General features: G+C 34.9%; 1 protein-coding gene across 1 annotated transcript; it reads left to right on the top strand.

The window, feature by feature from the left end:
* The first annotated feature begins 10,661 nt into the window (after positions 1-10,661).
* Positions 10,662-11,198, top strand: LOC145800376 (protein FAR1-RELATED SEQUENCE 5-like). Its single transcript, XM_082890039.1, has one exon. The coding sequence runs from the start codon at positions 10,662-10,664 to the stop codon at positions 11,196-11,198; it is 537 nt and encodes a 178-aa protein (XP_082746165.1).
* The last annotated feature ends 11,946 nt before the right edge of the window (positions 11,199-23,144 follow it).

Raw genomic sequence — 23,144 nt, 5'->3', positions numbered from 1 at the left:
ACCCGAATAGAAGACATCTTTACAACAGGTGAGAAAATCTCGTCAAAGTCAATGCCTTTCTTTTGCCCAAAGCCTTTCACAACAAGACGTGCCTTGTACTTCAAATTCTTGCCATCATTCTTCAATTTGAAGACCCACTTATTTTTCAAAATTTTCCTCCCTTTAGGCAACTTCACTAAATCATAAGTCTGGTTTTCAAGCAAGGAATTCATCTCCTCGTTCATGGCCTTTTTCCAATCACCTTTCTTTACATGCTCAATTGCTTCTTGGTAGCTCTCCGGCTCCCCTTGATCAGAAATCAACACAAATTCATTTGGAGAATACTTTCTTGAAGGTTGTCGGTCCCTTGTAGATTTTCTTAACTCAAGTTGTGGTGGCGGTTCTTGAGTTGAATGTTCTTCCTCAATTTCTGACTCAACTTCATTTTGAATAGCATCATCCTCTACATCTTCAATAGGTAGCTGCATATCTCCCCCATTTTCATCATCAACTGAAGATGAAGGAGATGGATCCATATCAATGAGATCACTAGTTTTTGGCTCCAGTTGATCACCTTTGCCAAAGTCTTCAATTGTTTGGTCTTCAAGAAACACAACATCACGGCTTCGAATAACTTTCTTGTCGATCGGATCCCACAATCTATACCCAAATTCATCACGCCCATAGCCAAGAAAAATACATTGTCTTGACTTACTATCAAGCTTGGACCTTTCATCTTTTGGAATGTGAACAAAAGCTCGGCAACCAAACACTTTCAAGTGCTCATAAGACACATCTTTACCGGTCCAAACTCTTTCTGGAACATCACCATTCAAAGGATACGAAGGTGACAAATTGATCACGTCAACCGCTGTCCTCAATGCCTCACCCCAAAAGGATCTTGGCAGTTTAGCTTGTGAAAGCAAACACCTTGTTCTTTCCACAATGGTACGGTTCATCCTCTCGGCAACTCCATTTTGTTGAGGAGTCTTCTTAACTGTCTTTTGATGCCGAATACCTTGGCTGTGACAATACTCATCAAATGGCCCAATGTATTCACCACCATTGTCTGATCGGATGCACTTCAATTTCTGCCCTGTTTCTCTTTCAACCATAGCCTGAAAATGCTTAAATACTTCTAGAACTTGATCTTTAGTTTTTAGTAAAAAAGCCCAAACTTTTCTTGAATAATCATCAATGAAAGTAACAAAATAAAGTGCACCACCATGTGTTCTAACTTTTAAAGGACCACAAATATCCGAATGAATCAACTCCAAAATATTTTCTTTTCTAGAAGCAACATTTTTATGAAAAGAAACTCTATGTTGTTTACCCACCAAACAATGAACACAAGTTTTAAGATGTGTACCTTTCAAACCGGGTAGAAGCTCTTTCTTGAACAAAACTTGCAGCCCCTTTTCACTCATGTGGCCAAGCCGCTTGTGCCACAATTCGGTAGAAGTATCATCTTGAAGTGCATTGACAACACCTTTACAAATTTTTCCTTGCATCGAATAAAGTGTATGAGTCTTCTTACACTTAGCTACCACCAAGGAACCCTTTGTGAGCTTCCATATTCCATCACCAAATTTGTTGTTGTAGCCTTCATCATCTAGCTTCCCGGTAGAGATCAAATTGAGGCGAATGTCGGGAACATGCCTCACATCTTTAAGCAACAACTTGCAGCCCAAATTTGTTTCCAAGCAAACATCACCCATACCAATAATCTTGGACAAACCTTCATTACCCATTCGAACAGAACCATAATCTCCTGCAGTGTAGGTAGTGAAGAAATCAACTCGAGAAGTCACATGAAAAGAAGCACCGGAATCAATCACCCAATTGCTCTCTTGGCCCACAAAATTGATACAATCATCTTCATAAACGACCATGAGATCACCATTGGTAGTAACTGCTGTTGTGTCTTCTTGCTTCTTGTCCACACTTTTGTCACGCCTTTTCTCCTTATTCTTGAGCTTTCGGCATTCTTGTTTCATGTGCCCTTTCTCATGGCAATAATAGCACTCAATGTCTTTCTTTGAAAAAGAACCATCTTTTGATTTGTCACGGCTTTGATCACGACCATGAGGAGTCTTACTCCTCCCCCTTGTTTTGCTTCGGCCTCTCACAACGAATGCTTCCGAATGAGAGGAACCCGCTAATTTTCTTCTAGTTTCTTCATTCAATAAGCTACTAGTGACTTGGCCCATTGTGACAACTCCATCAGGCGCCGAATTACTAACGGTCACAACCAAAGTCTCCCAACTTTCGGGCAAAGAACTTAGTAGCATCAAAGCCTGCAACTCATCATCAAAAACAATTTTCATAGAAGCAAGTTGGTTAACAATACTCTTTATTTCATTCAGATGTTCCGGAATAGGGCTGCCCTCTTTATATTTTAAATTAACCAACTTACGAAACAGAAAAGCTTTATTTGTGGCTGATTTCCTATCATAAAGGCCCTCTAATTTTTTCCATAAATCATGTGCTGAAGTTTCAGTAGCAACATGATGAAACACACTGTCATCAATCCATTGACGGATAACACCAACGGCTTTTCGATTAAGCCTATTCCAGTCATCATCTTTTATACCCTCGGGTTTGCCATTATCACCCTCAATGGGTCCATACAAATCTTTACAAAATAATAGGTCCTCCATTTTAGTTTTCCAAGTTACCCAATTGCTTCCATTGAAGCTAGACATACGACCCACATTCCCTTCCATTGATTTATACAAATAAATAAACTCAAATCGACCGTAAGCTCTGATACCAGTTGTTAGGGAAAATCCGTGATTTCCCACAAGTAAATCAATCAATGGGAATAAAAACTAATGCGGAAAAATTAAATCAAAGGCAACACAAGAATTTTTACGTGGTTCCCTCAATGTGAGGTACGTCCACGGGATCGAAATCCGATTCCACTATCAACCAAAAAAGTTTCAAACGATTACAAACGAGACACTAATGGTCTCACAAAACACCCTTAGGTGAATTCCAAATAATCACAAATAAACAAGAGGAAAGACCTCACCAAATAGATGAACCAAATCTTCTGAACCAGAGTTGTAGAAGATCCAAAATAACAACCCAAATTAATTCCACCAAAACAGCCGAAACGACGTGAAGAAAATTCCACACGCCAGCCACCGAATAATAGTGCTTTTGAAAGAACAAAACTTGAATCAATTTGTAGCACATGCATCAAGATTGAACAAACAAATAGCTGCTGCCTCACGTACTATGGAAAAAAGGTGAAGAACCAACAATATATTATATATGTTGTGAATCTTGGATTTTTATAATTAAATCCTAATTGTATCCAAATTGAATTGGGTCTCTTCAAATATAATATATAAAAATATATTATACTAAATCAAGCCAAATTAAAACTCTTTTAATAAATCAATTGGGTCCCACACTCCAATAAGGAGGTATAACTACCGAAATCTCTGTGCTCATCAACTCCAAACATGTACTACATCTTGCATTCGCGTAATTACTCAAAAATCCAGTGTAGTTCCTTTGAATGCATACATTAGAACATACAAAGTACTTGGGAGGCTTTGTATCATTGACATTCACTTTCAAGCCCCTGCAAAAGGGTTCGAGTGGACTTCTCGGATGAAGCAGCATATCTTTGCAAGCATCGGTCCACAAACTGGTTGTACTGAGATTTTCTATGCTTCCATACAAGTTGTTGATGCAGCGAAGCTCTGCTTGCTGATTGCGGATGAGTCGGACAATGGTGCCTATCGGTAAGGTCAAGAAGCTGAAGAGTATGTCGACGAAATCATTACCAACTTCAGCACAAACTACTCTATTGTTCTCTTCATCTATCAGAATTCTCAGAGACACTTCAGCAGTTTGGTTGGAAGCCATGGTCTTCACAACAAATCACAATGGGTTGGTTTTGTTCTGTCAAGGTCCGACAACGATTTAGTTGGTCTACCAAATCTATAATTCAAACACAATCTTTAAAAAATAAACACATTTTCATTGATTGTCTGAAATTTCTAGATTTTTTTAAACACTTTTTTATTTTACTTTATTTTATTTTTTTAAAAGTGACTATCAATATTATTAATATATGGTACACCCTCTCAAAGGATGTGTACCGTATGCACCTTCTAACTACACAGCAAAATAACGTAACTTTATAATTTTTAAATCATAACTAAACACAAAAAAAATCTTAATCAAATATTTCAAAATAATGATGTAACTAAACATTTGTGGTATGAGATGTGTATAATAAAATTCTCCTATTAATATTAGGGTAAATTACAAATATAACCTCTGAGTTTTGCTTAAAGTACAGATTGGCCCCTGTGGTTTGAAAAATTACAAATTCCCCTTGTTAAAAAAATTTATTTAATAGAATTAACTAAAAAATTAAAATTCATAATTTCTCTCTTAATTGATTTGATGATTTATTAATAAAAATGACGATTTGTTATGAAATTAAAAACCTCAGGGGGTGGAATGTAATTTTCAGAACTACAGGAGGCGATTTATATTTTAATCAAACCTCAGGGAGTATATTTGTAATTTACCCTTAATATTACTATATCCTCCCCTTAATACTATTGTACTCATAAATAAATAAACCTTAGTACTGTTGCAGAATAAATATCAAGTCACATAAAAAATACACTAAAATCACTCCACAAAAAATCATATTTTAGAGGATCTGAATTTATAAATTAACTCAAACAATAAAAAGTATAAAATAAATTAAGACTGACAAAAAATAAATAAATAAAATAAATAAAAATAAAAGAGCATTGTTCACTAATATGAAATATATTTAGGATAAATTACACTAATCACTCCTGAGATTTAGATAAAATACAATAAATCCTTTAAATTTAGTTTAATTATACTGATCTCCCTTTTAGAAAGATTAAAGTGACTAAAACTAATGAAAATACATGAATCAACAAGATAATATATATATATTTCAGTATAAAAAAGATAACAATATTATTTATTTATTTATGCAACTAATGAGTTACTTATGAAAGGAGGACTAACTAGGTGAATTAAAACCTTAGCACATTATATAGACTTGACTAACTTTTTCACTTCTTTTTTTAAATTTCTATTCAAATGTATAATTCAAACACTCTAAAGCTGTGTTTTTATTTATTTATTTTTTTAATGAATTTGGATAAGAATTTGAAAGAGAAAAAAGACAAAAAAAAATAAAAATAAAATGTTAACAAAATATACACATATATTTTCCTTTTCTTTTCTAATCTAAATCGCTACTCAAATTCATAAATCAAACACAGGACAAAAATAATTATGCTAAACTTGCGGACTTAAACGGTAGTTAGTGTAATTTTACAAAAATATAAGAAAGGTAGTCACCTTCGTGGCCGGACTGTGTATAGAGCCGAATTGCAGAATCTACTCTTTTACTAATGAATTCGTACTAAATAATTTTCGGTAATCGCAGATCTAGCGAGAAAACAGTCTTAGAGAGAGAGAGAGAAGCAGAACCTACCAGGAAGGAGCTATCTAGAGCAAGGTTCTAAATATCGGCTGGTACGTTCCGTACCGGCCGGTTCGTAACGGAAAATGGGAGTGCCGAGTCAGATACTCTCCGGTATACCGGTGAGAATGAATTTCGCGTTCGTAGCAGCCGATTCCCGACACGTATCAGCTTGAATCCGATACGTGAGCGATATAGTTCCGATACTGTCCGATTCGGCTGAAAATGAGCAAAGCATCTGCAAAAATAATTGAGCAAAGCAAAATCACCTGGAAAAGAAAAAAATAATGAGCAAACCCCTCATCGATTTCAAGCTTCTTCGTTGAAGGTTTTTCTCTCATGCTCTGTTTGTATTTGTTTCATGCTCTGTTTTTTGTTTTGGCTGAAGAAGTAAGTCTGTTTTTGGTTTTGGTTTCATGCTCTGTTTCATATACTTACATATATTTGTTTCATGCTCTGTTTTTGGTTTTGCTTGGTGTTCGGTTTGTTTATAATATATATATATATATATATATATTTTCTTCTTTCTTCTTTTTTTTTTTTTCTTTTTTCTGTGGTTATTTTTTTATTTATATTATGGTATGGGATGGTTTTGCTTGGTAAGTTGTGTTTGGTTTGTTTAAAATTTGTTTTTTTTTCTTTTTTCTGTCGTTATTTTTTAATTTATATTATGGTATGGGATGAGAATGAGATATATTTTAATATATATTTATAATTCTTTAAATATTTATATATATATATATATATATTAGGAGCATTTATATACCTTAGTATTGTATATGTAAGTATTGTATTAGTACCTTAGTATTGTATTGTATTAGTACCTTAGTATTGTATTGTATTAGTACCTTAGTATTGTATTAGTACCTAAAAAATAAAATATTTGTGAAAAATTAGTAATTTTTTTATAAAAAAATATTCACAAATATTTTACTTTTTAAGTGTATCTAGATAGTGTATCTAGATAGTATTATTATTGTGTTGAATATTTTTTTTTATTTGATGGGATCCTTGATTTTTTTAAATAACCAAACTATATATAATAAAATATTAATAATACAAATAAAAAAAAGTTAAAAGCTTTTGTTTGCTTGATGGGGGATGAGACTAGAGTCACCTGATTATTGATTGAAAGTGCATTAAAATAGATAAATAAAATTAATAAAAAAATTAATTAATAGAAGATCCCAAGCCTAATTTGATATCATTTCAGGCTCTCGTGCTTCATTTGAGTCATAGAGAATTAGTGATCCATGAAAAACTTAGAAGCCATGACAACGAGTTGATTAGGATAATTATTTCCTTGTAGTGTGTTTGTTTGAATATGTCAAATTTTTGAATCTGTCAAATCTATATTAAAGTTTATATTAATTTTCACATCAATTTTATATTAAAGTTTAACATATATGCCAAATAAAAACTTGAGACTAAAATAAATACATATCATTTAGTTGAAAATGAGTCAAAAGTGCCTCTACATATCAAAATTTTGATTAAAAAGTGATAAATTAAGGCTAAAAGAGTCAAATAATGCATAAAGTTGAGTTTTAAAGGGATTGCTAATGATTTTTAAAATTTCACAGCCGCGACGCCCGATACCGGATACGAACCGGTCGATACTCCCGATACCGATACTCCGCGATCGATTCCGCGATCGATACCGTTACGTTACCCGATACCGCGATTTAAAACTATGATATAGAGTGAGAAAGAGCAGGGAGGCTTTATAGTAAAGGTTGAAAACATGGCTACTTTTTATTAGGAAAATTGTATATCAGTGGAATAGTGGGAAAAAAAAATATACATTTCTATGATGTTGCGAATTTTTTTTTTTTGGGTATACGATGTAAATTTATTTTTGTATGTGGTGCAACCCGACTTGTTTTTGTCAAAGTTGCACGTAAAAAACAATTTCTTCACTGTCTTGGTTTCAATTTTTTTTTTAATTTAATTTTTTGAAAATTTAATTTTCTATTTTTCGTATGTTTTATTTTTAGTAAATATTTTTAAAATTTTAAGTATTTTTTTTTCTTTTTTAGATGCACCTTACTTAGATGTATCTAAATAATTAAATATTTGTGAAAAAATATTTTAACAAATTAATAAATATATAAAATTTGTAAATGTACTGAATTTTGGTTTTTTTTATTTTTGGTATTTAATGATTTTTTTTTTTAAAAAAATCACAAATATTATACTTTTGAAGTGTATTTATGTTAGGTGTATTTAAAAATTAAAAAAAGAATTCTTAAAATATTTTAAAAATTCAGTGAAAATAAAAAAAATATAGAAAATAAAAAAGTAAAATTTTTATAAAAGTAAATTCTAGGAATGAAAACCAAACAAAATGATTTGTAGTGTAAATTTTTTGTTTTCAATGCTCAATGGATTTGCAATTTTTCCTTTTTATTTCTTTTTTTGGTGGGTGTTCGTGTTCCCTCCTTTCTATTTTGGTCGTACCAAAAAGAAAAAGAAAAAGAAAAAAAAAAAAAGAAAAAGAAAAAGGACAAGTCTGCTTTTTATTGTGTGTATACATGAGATTCATTCCTTAGCGTAAGGATCCTCTAGAGTGATCTCCTAAAGTGGATAATCGGACGGCTGATATTAATACTCACCAAAACGACGTCATTTTGGTGAGTATTTTCAAAAAAAAAAAAAAAAATTCAGATTCGGGGGTTTCAAAATTCCCCCAGATGAAGATGAAGAACTATACAGATGGTGGGAAGAGAAGAAGCGAAACGAGAGAGCGAAGAAGAGTTAGAGAGGCCGATACCTGCATCCCGTCGCCCAGCTGTCGCCGCCGTCGTGCCGTCGCCACTGTCTTGCCGCCGCTGTGGCCTTCGCCCCTGCTCCAACCGATTGAAATGTATATAGGTATAGTTCTTACATACAATGTTGAAATATATGTTTTTTTTTGGTCCCGTCGATTAATCTATGTTGAAATGTAAGAACTGAGCATTATTTATAACTGAGTTATAGTTTTTTTTGGTCCCTTCCAGTTATGATAGGTATAGTTCTCTTACATACAAGAGTTAGATAGGGTCCCGTCGATTTTGTTTTTTTTGGTCTCTTCTAAATCAATCCCAGATGAATTTCAATGAGCTGGTCATGAACCAAACAAAAGCAGCTTATTTTTTTTTTTATCACTTCACACCAAATCAGTCAATCCGAACTGACTGTTAAAATGTAAATTTGTTTTTTATGGTTTGTCTAATTGCTCATTTGTATTGAGTAGTTGGGTTTGTTTCTGTTAAATTGATTAGCTTTAGTTGGGTTGCGTATGTAATAACAGGGCGTTCAGGTGTTCCGTGAAGATTGAGTCCCTATCATGTACATTGTACTATAGTAAGTAACAAAGAGAAACAGAAACGAGAAGAACCAAATTAATGAAAAATGCTAATTATGCAGAACTTTTGTATTGAAAATCGAAACAGGATGTTGTGTGTTAGTGGCATATTTTCAAATATGAATCAAAGTGATTGGCTCTTTGATTTCCAATGAATGAGTGTAAAGATGCCATATCACTTTGTATGAAGTTCTTTTATATAAATTCTGTTTGTCTCACATTACCCATAAGTCAATGATCTTATTCTTAGTTTATGTATTAACACCTATGATTCATTGTGACGAAAAGGCAGGTGTTGTGGAGGATTAATTTTTAACATGTATATATAGTTATATATACATACACACTAACCAAACCTGCTCCCGTACCAAGATTGAGGGTTGTACCTTATATTAATAGATATGCATAAGAGGAAGATGAAAGTAGGAAATGTTATAGAACCAAATGAATTTTCTATTGAGGTTCATTAATGTTTGGAAGTGCTTGTGTGATAAAGGAGAAGTTTGGCTGATCAAATTTGTTTCATAAGATTTTGAATTTTAAGAAACTTATTGATGAATGGAGTGAGAAAGTTCATGAAATTCAATATACAAGAACAATGGGTATATTCAAAATTGTACTAATTATTATTGTAGAATTTTTGTACATATGAGGAAGGTGAAAGTAGTTTAAATATATAGACAATAGTTTAGATATGTATATAGATTTAGAACAATCCTTGGAGAATTTGATCATTTAGAACAATAGCTTAGATATATATATATATATATATATAGATTTAGAACAATTTTATTATGAAGTTGATTATTTAGAACAAATATTCATTGTCATTATATATATATATTATATAGATTTATAGATAGTTTAGGTATTTCCTACAAAAATAATGTTTTTTTTTTTTTTTTTTTTTTTTTTTTTTTTTTTTTTTTTATTTAACAATGAATACCTGCTATAGTGAACATCTTAATTTTTTAAGTGACTTGGCACATTGATATGGAACCTAACAATCATGATTATCTTATTCAGTTTGTTATTCGTTGATTATCTTATTCAGTTTATATTATTTTGCAAACATAATTTACAGTTTTTATGCTAATATTGAGCACTTCTTTATTTTTTAAGTGACTTGGCACATTGATATGGAACCTAACAATCATGAGAATGACGGGGGTGAGTGTGATTGGAAGCCTAGAGTTCGTATGACATTTGATACAAAACAAGAAGCATATGATTTCTATAATACTTATGGAGGAAGGTTGGGCTTTAGTATTAGAAGGGGTTATGTAAACAAGAGCAAAGACGGGCAAATCACTTCAAGGCAATTTGTTTGTAATAAGGAGGGATTTTGGGTTGCCGACAAGCGAGATCCATTAACAAAAAATCCTAGGCAGGAAGTGAGGACTGGTTGTCAAGCCTGAGTTGTCATTAAGTGGGATAGGAATATTCAGAAATTTTTTGTTAGTGATTTTGTTGAACAACATAATCATATTCTTGTACCAGCAGAATGCACGCATATGTTACCATCCCAAAAGAAGATATCTGAATCATAGGCAACCGAAATAGATTAAGCCGAAAAATCTAGAATCTGTCTTAATGCTGCATTTGAGCTCATGGGTAATGAAGTTGGTGGAAGGGAGTTGCTTGGGTTCACAAAACTGGACCAAAAAAATTATTTGAGAACGAAGAGGCAAAACAGTTTAGCATATGGGGAGGCAGGTAGCATTTTGCAATATTTTCGTGACAAATCATTGGAGAATCCATCTTTTTTTTTACTCGGCCCAATTAGATAACGAGGAGTAGATTACAAACATATTTTGGGTCGATGCTTAGATGATCATGGATTATGGGCAATTTGGTGATGTTGTAACTTTCGACACTACTTACAAGTTAAATAGTGCACATAGACCATTTGCGTCTTTTGTTGGATTTAACCATCATAGGGAAACTGTGATATTTGGTGCAGCTTTGATGTATGATGAGACCGCCGATTTTTTTGTATGGCTTTTTAGAAGATTCTTGGAGGCAATGTCAAGTAAGGCTCTAAAAACAATTTTTACGGATCAGGATGCTGCAATGGGTAAGGCCATACCTATTGTCATGCCTAACACAACCCACCGCCTTTGCACTTGGCATTTGATGCAAAATGCATTAAGGCATGCAAATTCTATCTTCAAGGATAAGGTGGTGAAGGATAAGGGGATGAAGAGTGTTTTATCCACGTTTATGTACGACATTGAGGATGGGGAAGAGTTTACGTTAAAATGGGAGGAAATGCTTGACAAGTATGAAGTAAGAGATAATCATTGGTTGAAGTTAACATTTGGGGTCAAGGAAAAATGGGGTTGGCCATATGTTAGAAATGCATGGGCATGAGTAGCACCCAGCTTAGTGAATCCTTTAATGCTTTCTTGAAGGATTTCATTCAATCTGATCATAACTTAATGCAATTTTTCATACATTTTGATCGAGTTCTTTCTGAGAAGAGGTACAAAGAGTTACAAGCCGAATATGCTCTATGCCAAAAGTTGCCAAGGGTGAATATTAAAGTGAAGATTATAGAGCAAGCTGCAGATGTTTACACAAATAAAATTTTTGAAGAATTTCAGGATGAGTATGTCAAGTCCCTTGAAGTCAACATTGAAGAAATTGAAAATGATGGTGATAGTACCGTTTATACGGTTCTTGATAGTGATGGTATAAAGGTGAGGAAGGTGAGGCAGGAGTGTGATGATTCGGCCACTTGCAATTGTAGGAAGTTTGAAATGAAGGGCATTTTGTGTAGTCATTGTTTGAAGATCCTTAAAGAAAGACTCAAATTCAAAGAGATTCCTTCACAATATATTCTGACGAGATGGACTAAAAAAGCAAGATCTAAAAATGTGAAAGAGAGGTGTGGGCATGATATTCAGGTTGATGTAAGATTGCATCAAACTTCACGTTATAGGTCATTGATGGCAATATTCAGATCAGTAGCGTGTAGAGCTTCTGAAAGTGAGGAAACATATAATTTGACGGTCGAGAAAATGGATGAATTAATTGCAGACATTGAAACCATGTTAAGCGCAAAATTCAATATGCCTTGTTTAGATACTATTCAACAAGAAAGCCCCCCCAACACATGCCCCGAAAGCTTTGAAGTGGATGGTGTAGCGGATAAAAATGTAGTTCAAGCAAAAGAACTCAAGAGAAGAGAGTGCACTAGCAAGGGACGAAGGCGGACAAAAGGTGGTTTGGAGCTTGCGTTGGCAAAGAAAAATAAAACAAGTTCACATAATGCTTCTCAAACTTCCATGTCTGTTACTCCTCAAACTCCTCCCTTATTTTCGGCTAGTGCTCCTGAAGCACCTCCCTTATTTCCTCAGTCGGCTCCTTTATTTTCAAGTGCTCCTCAACTTCGTCCATTCTCGCCGAGTGTTCCTCAAGTTAGAGCTTCTTCGTCTCAATTTATGTATCTCGCCTATGATGTAAGTTGGTTTAATAAAAAGTTTTAGTAGGGATTTGTAGGTGACTATTATCATTTTAAATTGATATGTGTTTGTTATTGTTGCAGCCAAGTTTTATTCATCACAATATGCATTTTTCAATGCTATCGATGTATTCCGTCCATGGAACCTATCAACCAGTGCTTAACAATGCAAGTAGTTATCACTCGCAAGCTTCAAATAGTCCCGCATGTAGTCAAGTAATTTATTTTTCACCATTCCTCTTTTATTTTGTCATTCATTCATTTAAAGTTCCATTTTATTTTATGGTTCCTTTGATGTAATATTATTTTATTTTTTTTGTAGGAATTATATGGTCGTGGTCATGGGCATGGGGATGTGGATCACACGCCAACATCTTAGCGTTATTTTGTTTTGGGAATTTTTGTGAATTTTTTGTTAGATATGTAATATTCAAAACCTTTCATTAAACTGTTGGTAAAAATTTGCTGATACCATCCCTGAAATGTTGCTGAAATTTGGGTTCAATTGTTGCTTAAATTTTGATGAAATTTTTCTGTTCAAATGTTGCTTGAATAATGTTGAAATGTTGCTGAACAGTTGATGAACAATGTTGACATGCTGCTTGAACAATGTTGAAATGCTGAATTTATGCTGAATAATGCTGAAATGCTGAGTTTATGTTGAAATAACAGGTTGCTGAATTTGTAGTTGAATAATGCTGAAATCTTGTTGAATAATGCTGAAATAATGCTGAAATTTCTGTATAACAGGTTGCTAAAATAATGCTGAAATTTCTGTATAACAGGCTGCTAAAATAATGCTGAATTTATGTTGTATAACAGGTTGCTGAATTTGTAGTTGAATAATGTTGCAATGTTGCTGAATAATGCTGAAATTTGTGTGATCTTTGTGCTGGTTTTCTGTCATAATCCAAGAAAATCATCACCTTTGTGTGATCTTTGAAGCTGCAAGGTCCCATACTCATTCTCTGATTTTATTTATTATGTTTTCCCAGAGTGCTAAATGCATCTTACATCTTTTTGTCAATATAAATATGTTATATTAGTAAATGAGTTCCTAGTTTTTTTTTAAATAAATATTTGAAATAATTTTTTTTGTTAAAATGTTGGTCATGAACAACTTGAATTTCAGAAACCTGTTATACAGCATTGAACATTTCATACAACATTTTCAAAGCATCACATATAATACACACTGTTAAGCAACCAACATAATTCAAAAGATTTCACACACTGTTCATAATGAATACCCACTTTAAAAATTCAACACATTTCATCTCAAAGAAACCTGTTATACACCTTCAACCTGTTCATTGAACACCTTGTTATTCAACTTGTTCAACTTGTTCATTGAACACATTTCAATAGCTCATGTTCAACCTGTTAATCAATATACCTATTTTTTTTCAAACCATCACATATAATAGACACTGTTAAGCAACCAACATAACTCAATAGATTTCACAAACTGTTCATTCAACACACTTTATCTCAAACAAACCTGTTATACACTTGTTTTTGCAAGCCATCAGATTTTGAAACACCAAAAAAAAAAATTACAAAACAAGTAGAAAAGTAGATTACATTCATAGCATGTTCGAAAACCTAACAACTGAGTCATTTACATGATAAAGTACAAAAATACACAAATTACAATGACATAAGTCATTGCCTTGAACATCTTCTCCATCCTTTGAAGCCTTTTATCATGCTCACCAAGCCTTCTCCTTAGATCATTCATTTCTTCTGTTCTTGAATCTGTCCTAGGTCCAGCATTGGTTGAAGTTGATGAGGTAATGTCGTCGTCGTCATCATCATCTGCGAACCACCTGAAGTAATTGCAGTGGTCGTTCGTAGACTACAATGGACACGAATCAATTAATCAATAAAGGACAAATAAAATTTGTAAAAAGTAACAGATTCATTTATATAACAGGTACTTACATATTTTCTTGGGCAAACAAAATAGACACATCCTTCATTTCCATTTGCATTGGTTCGTACAATATGCACGGAAGCTGTTCTTCCACAATGACAAAACCCTGGCTTTAATCTTAAGTTCGTATTATTAGTGGAAGATGAAGCCATTTGTTTATCTGCATAAAAAATACCACATACATGAATATTGGGTTTGTAGAGGGGGGGAAAAAGGAAAAGAAAATTGAAAAAAGAAAAAAGAATAAAAAGCTTCTTCAATTATTTATATATATTTTCTTGTCATCTCTTTATAAAGCTTCTTCATGTGAACGCAAAGCTTTATAATAAGATGGCCTGTGTCACCCTATTTTGTTGTCATCTCTTTTTCATGGTGACAATATCACTCACATTAAAGTATACCTCTCTCTACTCTCTCATATGCTTCTATATGAAACTGTTGTTTTCATGAAGGCTCTAAACTTTGCTGGTATTAGTTTGGTTTTGGTAATACCAATTGAACACTACTTTTCCAATGAAAATGCCAATCATCTCTATAAAATTCATCATCTTGTCATCAAAATACCTGTCCTTTTTTAACAAACTTGAGTGGTTTGGCATCTTACTTTAAAAATACAACTTCAATTAACCAATTATAGAACTCAATGAACTAACAAAATAAAAAAAAGTATAATAATTATGCATCAAAGTAGCATCTAGGCAACAGAAGCCATGCATCCTATCCTTCCTAAACACATGGGATGGGAGGAGAATACTCCTACTACTTTATAGGTCTGTCCAATTAGTTCAAATTTGATACATGTTTATCTGAGCCTCTAAGCATCTAGCTCAAACTATGTTAGTAATCAACCCCAGCTAACAAGGTTCAGAAATTGATGATTGTACAGATGCATTTGCCCTAATTATGCCATAATATCACATTTACATGTTACCTGTAGGCCCATCAGTTCATGTTTTAATTTTTAGATTTCTATTACAGAGATGGTACCCTGTAACCTCTGGTCATAATTGGTTATGCGCCTATAGGAATGCACTTTTTACAAGCTTTAAAGGCAATTCTATATTCTATATCTGATTCCTGTTTCTAAATAGTTGATGATGAGGGGCAAAATGACAGGCAAAGTATGAACTCATTTGAGTCTTCTGATGACTTTGAGCGTCGAATATAGGCAAATCCCAGTAATGTCCCAAAATAAATGCACATACAGGTATGAAGGCAAATCCCAAAGCTTAACAGGTATCACAAATTAAAGCCAAATTTGGAACCCTAACACAAATAGCAAACAAAATCCAACCTGAAACACTCCCAATCGACTAATTTCTACAAAAATTGAAGCCAAACACAAACCCTAACTTCACGATGATTCAGGTTTACCTCGATTTGCTGTCGCAGGCTCCCCGTTCGTCCTCCGTCGTGGTTCGTCGTCCTCCGTCCTCCGTCGTGGTTCTTCTACCTCCGCTGCCGTTCGTCCTTTGAATCCCAAACACTCCTTTGAACTCCTTCGCACTCTCACCCTCTCACAGTCTGTATACATATGGGGGGAATTTTAAATCCCTTTTGAAACCCCCGAATCTGATTTTTTTTTTTTGGTTGAAAATACTCACCAAAACGACGTCGTTTTGGTGAGTATTAATATCAGCCGTCCGATTATCCACTTTAGGAGATCACTCTAGAGGATTACTCTAGAGGATCCTTGAGCCATTCGCTAACCCTTAAGGCTGGAAAATAAGGTCTTAGTCAAGTCTACGCATTTTAATTTGAAAAATGTTCAAGGCTAAAAAAAAAATATATATATTTACAATTATACTAATAATGATGTGAAATTATATCAACTTTTACTTTGTTATAACTCAATGACATGAGACTTAACTTCCTTAATATATCATTGTAAGTTAAAATATGAATTTAAAAATGTAGGTATGTAGTATTTGCTCTTTTGAATTTTTTTGATCAATACGTGAGACTCATATTTGTTGCTTGGTTTAGGAGAGAAAACATCTCAAATGTCATGTGTTAAACAGTGTAGAGCACTATTTTAAGGCTATCAAATAATCACTCTTCTAAAGCTTGTTTTTGGTGGATTGCAATCACTCTATTTATATACTGGGATTAGATTCTTTTCAATTGGGATATTCAACTGAATGATTCTATCTGGCCTATTGTAAGTTTATTTTGAGCCCGTCACAATAATTTAAACTATTTATTTTGTAGAACCATTTAAAAAAATCATGCATACAAAAAATTAAGTTGATTAGGCATCGAAATCACTCATTTATCTGGAAAAAAAAATTAATGGACCACTTTCAAAATTATGGTGTCCATTAATTAATTTTTAGACAAATATGTGGCTATCAAATAATCACTTTCCTAAAGCTTGTTGTTAGGACCCTTTGTTGTCAAATTCCATGGATCAAAACCAAGGTTGTAACATGTTATAATTTCTCCAGTTTTTCCAGTTTTGATCTTCTCGCTCGAGCAGGGAAAGTGACGCTCGAGCGGGGTTTGCACACTCACAGCATCTCTGTCAAGCCTGCAAATATACTGGATGGTGTGATTCGATGCTCGAGCGTGGAAACTTCCACTCAAGCGTGGACCTTATATGAATCACAGAATATGCAGTCTCCGCTTGAGCGGGAAGTCCCACGCTGGAGCGGACCACGCGGTCTCAGACTCTATATATTCGCGTGTTGGGTTAAGTTTAGGATTACTTCTCCTAGATCTTGTTTAAGGTTTTTTAGGGTTTTGTTTGAGGTTTTCTTCTGGAGATTTTTGTGAGTTTTCCTTGGTAAAATTGAATGAGTATTACACTCATGAATTGAGAAGCACATATCAAGGAGGTTGATCGAATACATACAAGAGTGTTAATCTTCGGTGGATTCTAAAGATTCAAACGTAGAGTTTCAAAGGTGTTTGATTCTGTATGTAGTCGTTAATTCGACAAGTGAAGTTGTGAATTGAACTTCAGATTAATCAGTTCCGAGACGAAGGCTTGGTGAAAGAGTTACAGAAGGTGTGAAGACAAATTGACTGAGTTGGGTAATTTGTGTATTATCTTTGTAATCTTTCTTTCTTCAGTAGTAGATTGATTAGTGACGTTTCGCCCGTGGTTTTTGATTACAATTGAAGGTTCTTCAATTGTGATTTTTTTTACGTAAAAATCGTTTGTGTCGATTTATTGTTTATTCAGAAAAACAACAATCTAAATCACATTCGTAAGTGCTTGATGATTTAGATTGCGTATTTTGAATAATTGGGATTTGGAATATTTTAATCTTGATCTAATCACGAATCACTTAGGATTTTCAATTGGTATCAGAGCAGGTCACTCTTTGTTTTTATCAAAACTATAGGAGTGTGATTTTGTGTGACTAGTGATATGGATTCTATATGTGAAGGTAACTCAGCCCATAGACCTCCTTTACTCGATGGTACAAACTATTCTTATTGGAAAGCTCGTATGAGGGTGTTTTTAAAATCCATTGATGAGAAAGTTTGGCACTGCGTGATCTATGGGTGGAGTGAACCTATTGTCACCATTGATGGTGTTGATATTCTTAAACCCCTTGATAAATGGGACACAACTGATTACCAAAACTCGAGTTGGAACAGTAAAGTTCTCAATTCCCTGTTTTGCTCCGTCACACCTGAAGAGTTTCGTCGTATCTGCACGTGTGAGGTAGCAAAAGAGGCTTGGGACATTCTTGAAACGATTCACGAAGGTACTACTTTTGTCAAAAGGTCAAAACTTCAACGTCTCACCTTCGCCTTTGAAACCCTTTTTATGCACGAAGATGAGACGTTTGATGATTTCTATGCAAAACTTAGTGATATCGTGAATTCCTGTTTCACACTCGGTGAAAAAATCCCAGAAGCTAAAGTTGTTGGGAAAATTTTGAGGTCTTTACCCGGGAGGTTCTAATCAAAAGTGACAGCCATTGACGAGGCTCAGAATGTTGATACCCTCAAGCTTGATCAGTTGGTTGGAAACTTGCAGACTTATGAAGCCCACCAGTTTTCAAAGAAAAAACAAAAAGATAGTGTGGCTTTCACTAGTGCTCATGAGACTGTAAAAACTCTAGAGACTGAATTTGATTTAGAGTCTGAGATGACGGCTATGTTTACTAAATAATTTAAAAAAATTTTGAAGAAAAAGAAGCCTAATTTCAGAGACCCTATTTCAAAAGACAAGAGTAATGAAAACCCAAAACTTTTCCACCAAAACTTGCTCCAAAAACTGAAAAGAAGATTGTAAAGGGGCAAGGGGTCAAGTGCTATGAATGTTAAGGGTTTGGTCATATTGCCCTTGAATGCCCTTCGAAAAAGAATCGAAAGAAAGTCTACACTGTGACTTGGGATGATGAAATCGGGTCGGAGCAAGAACCCGAAGAACCTGAATTCGGAGAAGACGGGGATAGTGCTTTCATGGCATTTTGGTCCACTTTCACTCAACCTCTTCCAAAGCCATCGGAATTAGCTTGTGGTCAGAACCTGCATCATGCTCCCACCTTTGATGGGAGTAACTACCTGTATTGGAAGATCAGAATGAGGGCTTTTCTGAGAGCTTTTGATCCAGAAGGCTGGCAGGCCATTAAAGAAGATACAGAAAGTGCTGACAATCCGAGCAATCAGAAAGCCCTGATTACTATTCGTGGAGCAATTTCTGATGAAGAAAAGTAACGGGTTGCTCACTGCACAAAGGCTAAAGATGCATGGAAAATTCTGAGCCAATTTCATAAAAGAGGAGATTCACCTTCACCATCATCCAGCAACTTTCCTGCCTTAGTTGCTAGATTGGATGAGGTCAAGGAGAATGAAGAGCAAAAAGAGGATGATGAAACATCAGAAGACAATGATGAGATTAATGGTGATGAACTTCAACAAGCTTACGAAAAGCTTTACGAGGAATCTCTAAATTTGTCCAAAATCAATGACAAACTCTCTCTCAAACTCAAAGCATGTGAAAGTGAGAATGTCAAGCTGAAAGGAGAACTTGTAGTAGCAAAGCAGAATATCATCAAGATCTCAAGTGACAGGAAAGACTCATGTGGAAAACTTCTATCCTGTGAAACTGAAAGGAATGAACTTCTGAAGGTATATTCCACATATGAAGAGAAGCTTGAAAGTCTTGAGATGTCACAAGCTACATTGGAAGAGATAGTTTGTCAGAAAGATGAAGAACTCCGTATTGCTAGAGCCACTATTGCCATGTGGAACAAAGGTTCCAAATCTTTAGAAGACATCCTCGGGTCTCAACAAATGGGTTGTGACAAAAGTGGGCTAGGCTATGGTGCGACAGCTCACAAGGGACAGGCCTCTACTTCACATGACATGAAGACTCAAGCAAAGGGAAAGTTGAAGGTAGACCAGGCTGATCTCTCTCCTCATCTACCTAAAGTTGGTAAGATCAACAAAAGAGAGGTAAAACCTAGTTTTATTTGTCATCACTGTGGTAGGTATGGCCACATTCGTCTTTATTGCTATGAATTGTTTGGCAAGGTGTCTCAAAATGGCAGAAATTCGAATATTTTTTGGGTTAGGAGACAACCTTACATGTCTAGGCGGAATACCAAGATTCATGAGGGTGTTCATAACGCCAAGACATTTACCAAGACCAAAAAGATTTGGGTGAGAAAAGATGATTTGACTTGTTTAGTTGTTCACACTGCACTAAAAGCACATGACTCACACATGTGGTATCTTGATAGTGGGTGCTCTCGTCACATGTCCGGTAACAAATCCTACTTCACTTCCCTTGAAAAATATGAAGGAGAAATTGTTACCTTTGGAGATAGCGGCACTTCTAGAGTCATTGGTAAGGGCTCTATAAGTGTTGTTGGTTTTCCTAAGATCGAAAATGCTCTTCTTGTTGATGGTCTTGAAGCAAATCTTTTGAGCATTAGTCAAATTTGTGATTCCAACCATGAAGTATTGTTTTCAAAAAATAAATGTGAAATTTTGGATAAAAGGGGAAATACTGTCTTGCATGGGGTTCGCACATCTGATTACTGCTATGGGATAGTTACTACCAATGATCTCACTTGTCACTCAGCCATCATAAGTAACATTGATTTGTGGCATCAAATATTAGGTAACATGAATTTTAAAGACCTAACTAAGATAGCCAACAAAGAACTTGTGAGAGGAGTACCTAAATTGGGTAAGAATCTGAACCATGTGTGTGGACTATGTCAACTTGGAAAGCAAACTCGTGCCCCTCATAAGAAGGTGAACAGCTTTACAACCAAACGTCCTCTTGAATTGGTTCACATGGACTTAATGGGACCTACTCGCACTGAAAGCATCGGAGGTAAAAGATACATTTTTTTCACTGTTGATGATTTTACTCGATTTTTGTGGGTAAATTTTTTAAGGGAAAAATCTGATACGTTTGATGCTTTCCAGGCCTTAGTCCTTAAAATCCAAAATGAACAGGGTGTTTCCATTGGGCGTATCATAAGAATCCGAACTGATCATAGTCGTGAGTGTGACAACCCTCGCCACTTATTACTGCTAAACTGTGACTGAACATGATAAGTAACTGGTTAGACTGAAATTCTAAACTGATTGTGTGTGTGTGTGTATGTTGTTTTAGTGCATTTCTATCTGTTTGTCATTGATCTATCTGTTCATGTTTTAAGTTTCGAACTGTAACTTGAAGGCCTTATCGGCGGCCGAATCAGAAATTGATTGGTATTTCATGCTGATTAGAATTTATATGATTTTATGGTAGGTTTAATTTAAATTTGATTTGGAACGATTAAATTAGATTAAATAATGTTAAATTACATTAGTTCAAATTTATTACAATTTTGCCATTGAGTGGCCATTTCCTATACACTTGTTTGGGACTTAATTAGTACATTCCATACATCATTTCATCATCCTTCTTGAGACCAAAAATCGTGAGCAAGAGAGGGACAGTAGGAGAGCTTTGGATTCAATAAGAATTGCTTGGAGAATTAGAAGAATTGAAGAGTAGATTGCATAATTGAGCTCCTAGACTTGAAATTGAGGACCTAAGGTAGGATATTTATCCTTTAGTTTATGAATTCAGTTGGTCCTTGCATGGTTCATGAGTCATTAATGATCTAAGTCAAGAATTGGTTTAAAGAGTTGATTTGAGTAGCTAAATCATGCATGCATGTACACATTGTTAAGTTTTAAGGTTGATTTCTTGGAAATCCTCACATGCATGTCTACATTCTAGCTATGGTCCATGAATTCGTCATGTTTTTGAGTGAATTGACTCATTTGATCAAGTATTTGAAGCTTTGATTTCAATTGAACATTTGCATGTTACATATACATTATGTTCATGAAGTTTTGTTTGGATTTGTGTTTAATTGAACTACCTTTGGGCTTTGATTTTGCAAATTGATCTTTGAAACATGTCATATTATGAATTTTAAAGTGTTTTCTAGAAAATTGGCCCAAAAGAATCGAATTTGATGCTTTAAATGTTGAATTTGAGCTTGGAGGTTCAATCTGGAAATTCCAGATTTTGGACCCACGCTCGAGCGTAAGACTTCCCGCTCGAGCGTACACTCTGAGTTCATGCAGTCCGCTCGAGCAGGGAAAGTAACGCTCGAGCATGAAATGCGTGTATCCAGTACTTTTCATATGTTTACAATCCGCTCGAGCGAGGGAATGCACGCTCGAGCGAGGACTTGTGTCTCACGCTTGAGCGGGGGTTGAGCGCCCATCGAGCGTGAATTGCATGCATCCAGTATTTTTCATGAGTTTACGGTCCGCTCGAGCGAAGGAAGTCACGCTCGAACGGAGCTCCTTTGTCTGCATGTTCGCTCGAGCGTAGAAAGCCACGCTCGAGTGAGACCCCTGTTTTTTGAAAATTCTGAAAAGTGTTTTAAAATACATATTTGCATCCTCATTTCATCCTCGGCATTCCTAGGCCTAGTTTAAGGCATCTTAATGAGGTTATTGATGTAGAACCACACCGAGTCAAGATAAGGACTAAGTCATTGATTCTGTAACTGTGTAGGGTTGGTATCCGAGGACGCTCACTAACCTTTCTGTAGCCCAGTACTCTGTGAGTAATAATGTTGTAAAGATATGTTCAATCATGAATATTTTTTGAATGATCTACTGTACTGCTTTCTGAAATGATATTTCTTACTGAATGAATGTTTGTCCTATTTATGAACTGAATTCGTGGCATCCATAGCAATCTACTGTTACTGTACTGTTACTGCTACTGTTACAGAGATCTCTGTCAGTTCCCATGTTTGGAACCACTACTGTTTACTGTTATGATGGCCATCAACCGACTGTTCGGCCTATTAAGACCTACTATATTGTTTTGTTATTGGATGTACCACATATAACTGCTATGGTTTCTAAATGACTAGTATAATTGCTTAATGATTAAAAGGACATTCATTATTAACCTCTTTACATAACTGTTATTCGCTGGGCTTTAACTCACTGTTTATATATATATGTAGGTGTCCAGGCATCGGACCGATGCTAGGAGCGTCAGGCTAAGCTCCCGTTTTGTGAAAGCCAACCATTGTGCCTCACTTCGAGGTTCCGAGTGTGTCAAGCCAAGGCTGTTTTGGAGTGTTTTAGATTTTCCCTTTTGCCTCTGTTCTGTAATAAATGTTAAGACTGGCATTATACTGTTATGGTAGGGATTTGGTCCCTAACCTGAATGTCTGTATATGTTGTATGTATATATGTTTTGCTTATGAATGTGAATATGTTCGGAAAGTCTTTTTGCATACAGACTGTCACAGCTCATTGGACATCTTTTATTACTGTTTTGGCTTCCGCCAACCCCTGTACTCTGTATTACTATCTTTACTGTTAAGCAGGCCTTCGGTAATCACAAATTACTAGCCGGTTACAGTGCTAAACCCATAGGGGCGGGTTTGGGTCGTGACAGTGAGTTTGAAAATAG

Source organism: Camellia sinensis, chromosome 10 (genome assembly GCF_055761805.1).
Source record: "Camellia sinensis isolate YWXY chromosome 10, ASM5576180v1, whole genome shotgun sequence".
NCBI lineage: Eukaryota > Viridiplantae > Streptophyta > Magnoliopsida > Ericales > Theaceae > Camellia > Camellia sinensis.
The sequence above is the reverse complement of the archived record's forward strand: the minus strand, read 5'-3'. Positions and strand labels throughout refer to the sequence as shown.